This window comes from Chiloscyllium plagiosum, chromosome 39 (assembly GCF_004010195.1).
Source record: "Chiloscyllium plagiosum isolate BGI_BamShark_2017 chromosome 39, ASM401019v2, whole genome shotgun sequence".
Lineage (NCBI taxonomy): Eukaryota > Metazoa > Chordata > Chondrichthyes > Orectolobiformes > Hemiscylliidae > Chiloscyllium > Chiloscyllium plagiosum.
The window spans coordinates 27,509,865-27,519,684 of NC_057748.1; the positions used below are offsets into that span (position 1 = coordinate 27,509,865).

The 9,820-nt window shown below is 49.9% G+C and overlaps 1 protein-coding gene across 1 annotated transcript in view; it reads right to left on the reverse strand.

Moving 5' to 3' along the window:
• The window catches only part of LOC122542058 (brevican core protein-like), a gene marked incomplete at its 5' end in the record, with an annotated part of 36,683 nt that overhangs the window by 20,748 nt on the left and 6,115 nt on the right, over positions 1 to 9,820 (reverse strand). The window contains 2 exons of the mRNA XM_043679348.1: positions 85 to 1,356; positions 8,736 to 9,323. Of these exons, the coding sequence (XP_043535283.1) occupies positions 85 to 1,356; positions 8,736 to 9,323 (1,860 nt within the window). The remainder of the gene's footprint in view (positions 1 to 84; positions 1,357 to 8,735; positions 9,324 to 9,820) is intronic.

Sequence of the window (9,820 nt, forward strand, 5' to 3'; positions counted from 1 at the left end):
GAATGGGGAGTGGGGGAGTGGGAGAATGGAAAGTGGGGGAGTGGGGGAGTGGGTGGGAGGGAGGGGATGAAGGGAAAGTTTAGTACCTCGGTATCTGGATAGAGAGTGCTCCGAGGAGAATGAGAAGGAGCCCCTGGCCTCGTGTCCCCATCAGCTGTGTCGCCTTCCCAAAAGCTGCCTTCTCGGTGGGTCCGTCACCACCGGGAGCCACAGGATCCAGCCCACTCCCTTCCTCCATGGGAACGCCGAAGGGAGGAGGTGGAGATGGAGCCGAGTCCTGCTGGGTGGGACTTCCATCAACTCGGAGCACGGGGCCATGGCTGGGCGAAGAGGGCCCGAGATGGTCGGGGACCCTGGGGGAGCCCAGGCCAACTGTCAGGCTAGGGGCCTGAGTGGCTGGAAACAGGGACACTGCCTGGCCTGAGGCCCTGCAGCCATCAACCTCTCCGGATGGAGCCCCATGGCTGCTCCTGTTCCTTCTGGAACCTTCTCCCTGCTTCCCCAGGGGCCCCTCTCCAACCGGAGTGGCTGGCAAGCTTCCAGAATCTTCCAGAAGGCCAGGGGCCAGTGAGCTTCTAGAACATTCTGCCCCCTCGCTCGCTCCACTCGGGCTATCCGATGGATGAACAGGAATGGCTGGCTTCTTTCCAGAACCTACCATCCCTCTACCGGTCACTCCATTTGGCTGGAGTCTGGGGACTAGCGAGTTTCTGGAACTTTCTACAAGGCCAGGGGTCGGCAAGTTTCTAGAACCTTCTTTTCCTCCACGGGTCATTCCAGGCCAGAGTCCAGTCGTCTGCGAGTTTCTAGAAATTTCTACAAGGCCGGGGGTTGGTGGGTTTCTAGAAGCTTCCATCCCTCCGCGGGTCATTCCAGGCCATTGTCCACTCGCCTGCGAGCTTCTAGAACTTTCCAAAAGGCTGGGAGCCAGCGAGTTTCGAGAACCTTCCTTCCGTCCGCGGGTCACTCCACTGGGCCAGATTCCGGCAGCCGGCAATCTTCCAGAACCTTTCGGCCGCCCTTGGCTTGCTCTCCCGGAGTCGGCGGCTTGAGGTGGAGGTGGTGATGCTAGCTCTTGCTGGGGTCTTGGGGGCACCCCGTCACCTTCACCCCCGGAGGTTGAGGGCCATAGGCTTGGCGTCCGGGCCTGGACCTCATTCAGGCCACTGGCCTCCCGCTCGCCGGGGAGACGATGGTGGTAGCGGTGGTGGGGCTGCCGGCGAGTGGCCTCGGAAATGGAGGAAGGAAACTCCAGGTCTGGGGCCTCACCAGCAGGCCCCTGGTAGCCTCCCAGGCCTTCGCTGCCCTGACTTCCATCTTGCCCTTGGCCACATCCTCTCGGCTCCAGGGTCTTGCCTGAGGGACAGAAAAGGCAGGAGAGTGGAGAGCAAACAGCAAGAAGGGGGGTGTCCAGACACACAGAAGCGGTGCTGCTTTACAACCAGGTTAACGTGAGAACACCTTTCTTTATTTTTTTGCTGGGTTTTGAATTTAAACAGGGTTGAGCAAATGGCCAACATGAGCCACCTCCAAAAATGGCTCCCTAGCAAAGGTTAGAGATCCCCAGAGGGAGAGAGAAAGATAGAGTCATAGAGCACAGACACAAACCCTTAGGTCCAACTAACCCATGCCAATCAGATATTCTAACCTAATCTCATTTGCCAGTACTTGGCCCATATCCCTCCAAACCCTTCCTATACATGTCCCCATCCAGATGCCTTTTAAATGTTGCAATTGTACCAGCCTCCACCACTTCCTCTGGCAGCTCATCCCATACATGTACCACCTGCTGTGTGAAAAAGTTGCCCCTTACGTCCCTTTTAAATCTTTCCCTTTTCACCTTAAGCCTCTGCCCTCTAGTTTTAGACTCCCCCACCCCAGGAAAAAAGACTTGGTCTATTTACCTTATCCATGCCTCCATGATTTGATAAACTTCTATAAGGTCACCCCTCAGCCTCCAATGCTCCAGGGAAAATAGCCCCAGCATATTCAGCCTCTCCTGATACCTCAATCTTCCAACCCAGGCAACATGCTTGTAAATATTTTCTGAGCCCTTTCCAGTTTCACAACATCCTTCCCCTAGCAGGGAGACCAGAACTGAATGCAGTATTCTAGTAATGGCCTAGCCAATGTCCTGTACAGCTGCAACATGGCCTCCCAGCTCCTATACTCAATGTACTAACCAATAAAGGAAAGCATACCAAATGCCTTCTTCACTATCCTATCTACCTGCGATTCCACTTTCAAGGAACTATGAACCTTCACTCCAAGCTCTCTTTGTTCAGCAACACTCCCCAGGACTTTACCATGAAGTGTATAAATCCTGCCTTGATTAGCCTTTCCAAAATGCAGCACCTCACGATTATCTAAATTAAACTTCATTTGCCACTCCTCAGCCCATCTGCTCAAGATCCCATTGGACTCGAAAGTAACCTTCTTCACTGTCCACTACACCACCAATTTTGGTGGCATCTGCAAACTAACTAACCATACCTCTTATGTTCACATCCAAATAATCCAGTCCCATTTGCCAGCATTTGACCCATATCCCTCTAAACCCTTCCTGTGCATGTACCCATCCAGATGCCTTTTAAATATAATTGTACAAAACAAACCCACACAGCAATGTGCACAAAGATATTTGGACTACGTAGAGCCATCAGGAATGGTTGACTTTAGGTCTATGACTTTCTTGTGAGCAAAAGAAGAAAACTAGCTGGTAAGTTCAGAAAAAAGAAAGAACTGTGGCTGCTGGAAATCATAAACAAAAACAAAAGTTGCTGGGGAAACTCAGCAGGTCTGGCAGCATCTGCAAGAGGGGGAAAAACAGAGACAGTGTTTCAGAAAGTCCAATATATCTCCTCCTCAGAACCGAGTCATATTGGATTTAAGCAGGAATTGCTGGAGAGGCTCAGCAGGTCTGGCCGTGGGAGTGAAAGGGAGAAAAGCAGTCAACGTGTCAGAGAGTCCAGTATCTCTCCTCCTCAGAACTGAGACACAATGGATTTAAACAGAAATTACTGGAGAAACTCAGCAGGTCTGGCAGCATCCACAGGAGTGAGGGAGAAAAGCAGAGTCAATTTTTCAGTGAACCCCTACCCCCCACTTTAAGAACCTGCTGAGTATTTTCCCAACAATTTCTGTTCTTGTTTGTAAGCTAGCGAGCTAACTTGTCAAAGTATTTTCTGGGTAATTGAGTTAGTTCCAGGAATCAGTGCCCCTCACCACCTCATAGACTCCAAACGTTGAAGTATTAATGCAGAGCAAGCACAAACAGGTAACGGCAGGGTAGATAAAGATTGGAAAGGAAAGTCGAAAGAACTGCGGATCCTGGAAATCAGAAGCCAAAACAGAAATTGCTGGAGAAATCTCAGCATTTGTGGAGAGAACACTCACTGTACCTGAAATGTTCTCTCAGTCTCTCCCGCTCTCTCCACAGATGCTGCCTGACCTGCCAAGTTTCTCCAGCAAATTCTGTTTCTGTTGCTAGGAAGTGCTTCTGCATACATGTGGCATGTGCGGTGTGCACGCATAGACACATGTGATCCAGGTTTGGGACTGATCTCCACAAACAAGCAGTGGATGCGGGATCAGTTGTTAGTTTTATTTCTGAGAGACAGAAATTCTTGTTAAGTATAGGTATTAACAGAAAGGGGCCAAAATCCAGACACAAACATCTCAAGGTATTACACTGTGGGCACCAACCACACACATCCTACTTATAGTCCTGGAGACATACAGCACAGAAACAGACCCTTCGGCCCAACCAGTCCATGCAACTGTAATCCCAAACTAAACGAGTCCCACCTGCCTGCTACTGGCCCATATCCCTCCAAATCTTTCCTACTTATTCAAATATCTTTTAAATGTTGTGGCCCGTATTGACCACTTCCTCAGGATGTTCATTCCACTCGTGAAACACCCTCTGTGTAAAAACATTCCCTCATGTCTTCTTTAAATCTCTCTCCTCTCACCTTAAAAATGTGCTCCCTCACCTTAGAATCCCCCATCATAGGGAAAAGACAACAACCATTAACTCTATCTATACCTTTCATTATTTTATAAACTTCTATCAGGTCACCTCTCAACCTCTACCCTCCAGTGGAAAAGGTCCAGCCTATCCAGCCTTTCTTTCTACAGACATTGGCATGTAACATGTGCCAGCCTCTAAGAACCCTCCAACCAGCTTACTGAGGTGTTCAAAATTATGATATTCTGTTTCCACTGGTTGGTATATTAATAATTACGGCTCATAGCTTCAGAATTGTCAGCAAGAGAGCTAGGAGTGAGATGAGAAGAAACAATTTTTACTCAGAGAGTCAGAATTTGGAATGAGCCACCCAGGGAGAACGGTGGAGGGGGATTCCGTCGGAGGTTTCAAAAGAGAGCTGGATGTCTGTTTTAAACTGATGAGTCTAGAGGTTTACAGAGATAGGGCTGGAAAGTGAGACTAGCTGGATAGCTCTTTTGGAAGCCGAGGGGTCGAATGGCCTCCTGTGCTGTTAAATTCCACGATTCTACAAGGCAATTCAATGGAGTCAGGGCTCACTGAATGGTGGAACAGTCTGAATGGCCTCCTCCTGTTCCTGAGTTAGTCGGGGGAATATTAAAGATGACATGGTGGGGAAGCTCAGTATAGAGAGGGAGGAAATCTGTCAGACAGAGGAGCAGAAGCAGGCCATTCTGCCCATCAAATCTGCACATGGAGTTAACGTTTCGGGTCCAATATGACTTGCCTTTGGAGCCAGCGAACAGCATGACAGGAGATAGGTTTGCATGCCGCCAGTCTCTGTCTCTCTCTCTCTCTCCCACCCCCCAAACCCCGATTCCACCTGGAAATGTTAATTCTCTCTCCTTGCTCACTCCACCCCTCATTCAGAGACTGCCAGACCTGCTGAGTTTCCCTGCCACTTTGTGTTCCCGTTTCAGATTCTAGCACCCACAAGGTTTGTTTTCTTTCATCGAGGTGGGGAGAGAGACTGCAGGACATTGAAGGACAGGGAGAAATGAGTGTCCAGGTACATCAAGTTAATCTACAGAAACAGCAAGTGGTTAGGAAGGCCAAGGGAGTATTGTACATTCCAAGGGCAATGGAATATAAAAGTAAGGATGTTTTCATTGTAATTGCACTGTGTGTTGGTAAGGCCACATCTGGAATACTGTGAGCAAGCTTTAACGAAGGATATTGGAAGCAGATCGGCAGAGGGGGAGGTTATCTTACGAGAAATGGTTGGATCGGCTGGACCTGTATCTACCTTGAGAACTGGACAAGATGGATAGTTTGGACAATTCCTGGGTTGCACAGAGTTTATAACATGACCTCGCAGAACTGGAAGCTGGGAAAAGCTTTGCGCACCCGCAGTTTGCAAAAGGCCAGCAACTTAGGAGAAATGATTTGAAAAGAGAAATAATGGGACTGCTCGATAGCCTACAATTATTAGACAGAGTGAGATTTGGAAGAGGCTTTGTGCTGAAGACTGCCTATCAACAGCCTCTGAACATTTGGTTTCTGTTTTGCCACAGACTTGAATGTCGGTCCATTGTGAAGGGATGCAATGCCAACTCTCTCTCTGCACCTATGTTTCTCTCTCTCACTCTCTCTTTCTTTCCCTCTCTCTCCCTCTCTTTGTGTCCCTCTCTCTCCCTCTCTCTGAGTAAACAATAACCCTCGGAATAAAACTAGTTAGACCTCCTCATAGACTCCAGATGTCAAATGATTAACTCAAGCCAAGGACCTGGGTCTAACTGATCTGCTACCTGAGCTCAGGGTCTCCAAATGCTTTGCAAATAACAGCAATCGAAGCCGGTTGACGGGCAATCAAAAGAACTGCGATCTATTTATGATCCGCATTTGAGTCTTGGACCAATCATGGCATTGTTTTTTTTCTTAAAGCCTGTTCTTCTCCTATCCAGTATATATTGCAGAGCTGTGTGGTCTTCTGTCTGCGTGGAACTGTGTGTGCATTAAGGATGAAGAGGCATATACTTCAGTCCTACACAGTCGCTTAGGTAACCAGTTAAGCAGCATGCTTTTGATAAATGAGCTATTCTGAGTTCACTGAAGGGATCTGGTGGAGGTCTGGTGTTCTCTATTGCAGCAAGGAAGCAACTTTTGTTTTTGATGATTGACAAAAGCTTTTTCTTCAGTTTGATGAGAAACAGGGATTGAATTTTAGAGCGCTCTGCCTGTCTCCCATTTAAGGTTGAGATGAGGAGGCTCTTCTGACTCAGATGGTCATTTATCTGTGGAATCAAAGAATCTATATTCCAGGTGAGGGGGTAAGACTGGTAGGTACTTGGAGAAGGAGTTTCAGTTAGAGAAACGTGAGGTCGTCCACTCTAGTGAAGAGTAGAAGGTTAAATGGAGAGACGTGGCAAAAAAGGAGCAGGTGTCGGTCATTCAGCCCCTCAAGCCTGCTCTGCCATGCAACAGGATCAAGGCTGATCATCCAATTCAGTCTCCTGTTCCCCACTTTCTCCCCCATACCATTTGACCCCTTTTAGCTCTAAGAACTGTATCAAGCTCCTTCAAATAAATTCCACGTTTTGGCCTCAGCTGCTTTCGGAGGCAGAGAATTCCACAGGGAGTCTAGTGGTAAAGAGAGATCTGGGTGTCCTGGTACAGGACGTTGGTCTGCAAGGCACAGCAAGTGATCTGGAAAGCTACGGGAACATTGGTATATAGGGTTTGGGGAATGGAATGTAAAATTCAGGATGTTTTGCTGCTGGGTATTGGAGAGGTCCGAACCGGAGTAGTGCGTACAGTTTGGTTCACTTACTTAAGAGGGAGTATAACTGAGAGGATATTGCCTCCCTGTTGGGAACAGAATCTAGAACTGGAGGGGGGAAAGTTTCAGAAAAAAAGGGTTTCCCACTGAAGGCAGAGTCAAGGAGGGCCGTGGGTCTGTGGGTTGCTGGATCTGTTTGAGGCCGAGTTAGACTGAGCTGCGATCCACAGGGAGTCGACGGGGATGGGTTACGGAAGTAAGGATATGTGGTGGGGGGGTAGCAACCATCACTTTCCTGAGAGCCCAGGACGTATTGCAGGGGGTTCGGGTTCATACTAGTGGCCAACTCAAAACAAAGGAAATCCCCTGGCAGTCAGGAAAGAAGGGGATGGGAAAGAGAGGGAAAGAAATGTGAAGGCCAGGTTAGAGATGCTAGGAAGACAAGCTCAGGAATGAAGGCCATTAATCACTGTCCATTCCTGTCCAAATTGACATGTTCCCCCCGCCCCCCCCCCCACCAACAGTCTCTACAATCTCTCAGAGCATCAGTTTCCAGCACCAAAACAGGCCATTCAGCCTCGCTGATCTGTGATCCACGTGAGCCTCCTCCCACAACATCATCACCCCGTCCACCATCATCTCCCTCCACCCACCATCCCCTGATCCTTCTCTTCTTCCCTCGAGTCTGTCCTGCTTCCACCACCTCCCCACTCCCTGCCTCCATCAATGCAGCGCTCCCCATGGGAGCGAGTCCCACATTCCCCTCATTCTCTGGGGGGGGTGCGTGGGGAGTGGGAGGATTGACGTTCCTCCTGAATTTCCGATTGGATTGATGAAGGACCGTCTGAAATCGACAACACCCTCTGCCCCTTGTCTGGGGCCACAGTCTCACCACAGTCTAGGCTGAGGGTTGGACTAAGGGCTAAGTTGCCTGGAACACCCCAACCCCTCAAATCTCTTTCAATAGTTGGCTAGAAAATTTTGCTGCAGTGAGGAGCACTATTCACTGAAGAAATCTATTATTACATGAACCGATTTTGTTAGACACATCTTGATTGACCAAAACTGCGATTGTATAACCTACCTCCTCTCCTGCCCTCTCTTCCCGAAGTGTGAGTGCTTGTGTGAAGCAATGACTTTGTGTTCTCAATGTTGTTAGTCCACCCTTCCTTCGATTTCATCCGAAAGGAGTTTTCCCGTGGGCTTTGTTCAGTAATGAGACTCGAGAAGCAGAGTTTCAGAAACTGCCTTTGACCCACCTCAGTAACGGGCAGGAGGTAAAACAAAGCGTAAAGAAAGGAACCAGACAATACATTGCCGTCTTGGACGTAAGAGGGGGAAGAGTGATCATAATTTAAATTCACCTCATCCGCCATTCCTCCATGTCACAACCCTCATCTCGACCCTGAGGTGGGAAATGTAACCTTTAAAACACTGGTAGAATCTCAGCCCCTCAGCATGGGCCAGCAAGCAGAGATGGGAAGGCGGGAACCCATTTCCTCACCTCCCACCCCCTAACACTGGAGCCACTGCGGTCCATGACACCCAGCAGAACTCAAGATCCCCGGCCCTGAACACGGTTAAGGATGTGTATGGCTGCACAATGGGATCCTACTCTGTTGAAATCGGTCACCCACGTTTCCCTAGTTACAGAGGGGGGTGCCGGACCACCAACAGAGTCCCCCATTGATTGTGAGGCATTTTGGGATGTCCCAAGGTAGTGGTAGGCACTGCAGAAAGAGAGAGAGAGAGAGACAGATAGATAGATAGAGACAGATAGACAGATAGATAGATAGAGACAGATAGATAGACAGATAGATAGATAGACAGACAGACAAAAAGACAGACAGAGTTGGCATTGCATCCTTCTACAATGAATGGACCAACTCTCAGGTCTGTGGCAAAATAGTAACTGAGGGTTCAGAGGCTGTTGATGAGCAAATGCAACCCTCTCCAAAGTTCACTCGCACACTTCAGTGCCCAGGAATCAACCGTATGAAGGCCTACCTGTGGGTTGGAGGGCATTCAGTGCATGTGTCCCCTCCTCATCCATGCCTCCTTCCTCCTGGGGAGTGGTTCCTGGCACTCGTGGTGGGGATGCTGTGCCCTCCTTGACAGCTGGGGGGGCTTGACCGAGGGGTACCCGGACCTCGGAGCCGATGCTCTCGTCTCTGTCATCGCAATCCAGCTGCCCGATACGTGGAGACCCCTGGGCACATAGCGGGTCCTGGTCCTCGCTGTTGGGGGCAGCCCGGTTCCCGCCAGGGGTTTCTGAAGCTGGCCAGTGCTGGGGTGTGGAGCCCCACCGGTCCTGGGGTGCAGGAGCGGTTGTCAGTGCTCGCAGGACAGTGTTGAGTTGGGGCACCACCAGTGCAGTGTGAGGCGTGGCAGCTGGGGTATGTGGGTTGTCCAGTGGAACCACGTCTGTGCTCGGTGTGAAGGTAAACACGTCCCCCTTGACCTCTTCAGCGGCCTCAGCCTCAGTCACTAGCTCCCCCATGCCCTCCGTCGTGCTCTGCACCAGCACAGAATCCTCTGTGTGGTCCTCGTATTCCAGGTCTGTCGCAAAGTAGTCAGAATAGGACTCCTCCATTTCTGCAAAGGCAAGAGACAGAATGGGAGGGGACTGGGCTGCGGTTATATGATCCAAAATCGAGCGAATGCTTCTGAACAAAGCTCAAACAATCTAGAGAACGACTCAAACACCCACGGAAACAGAGAACTGAAAGAGATCATAGTGCCCCAGCAACGGACTTCACACCTTCCCGAGCCTATTACACAGGAAGAGACCATTCAGCCCACTCAAGCTTGTTATTTGTGAAATTCACCAACTGTTTGAGACTGTTACACATCAAGAGGAAGAGGCCACTCAAACCCCCTCCTCGTCCCTGTTACAGAACAAGAGAAAGAGGCCATTCAGCCCCCTCCTTGAGTCTGTTACATTCCCCCTCAATCCTCCTGCCCCCTCACCTCCCCATTCTCCCTCAACCCTCCTGCCCCTCACCTCGTCTTTCTCCCTCAATCCTCCTGCCTACTCACCTCCCCATTCCCCTTCAATCCTCCTGCCCCTCACCTCCTCATTCCACTTCAAT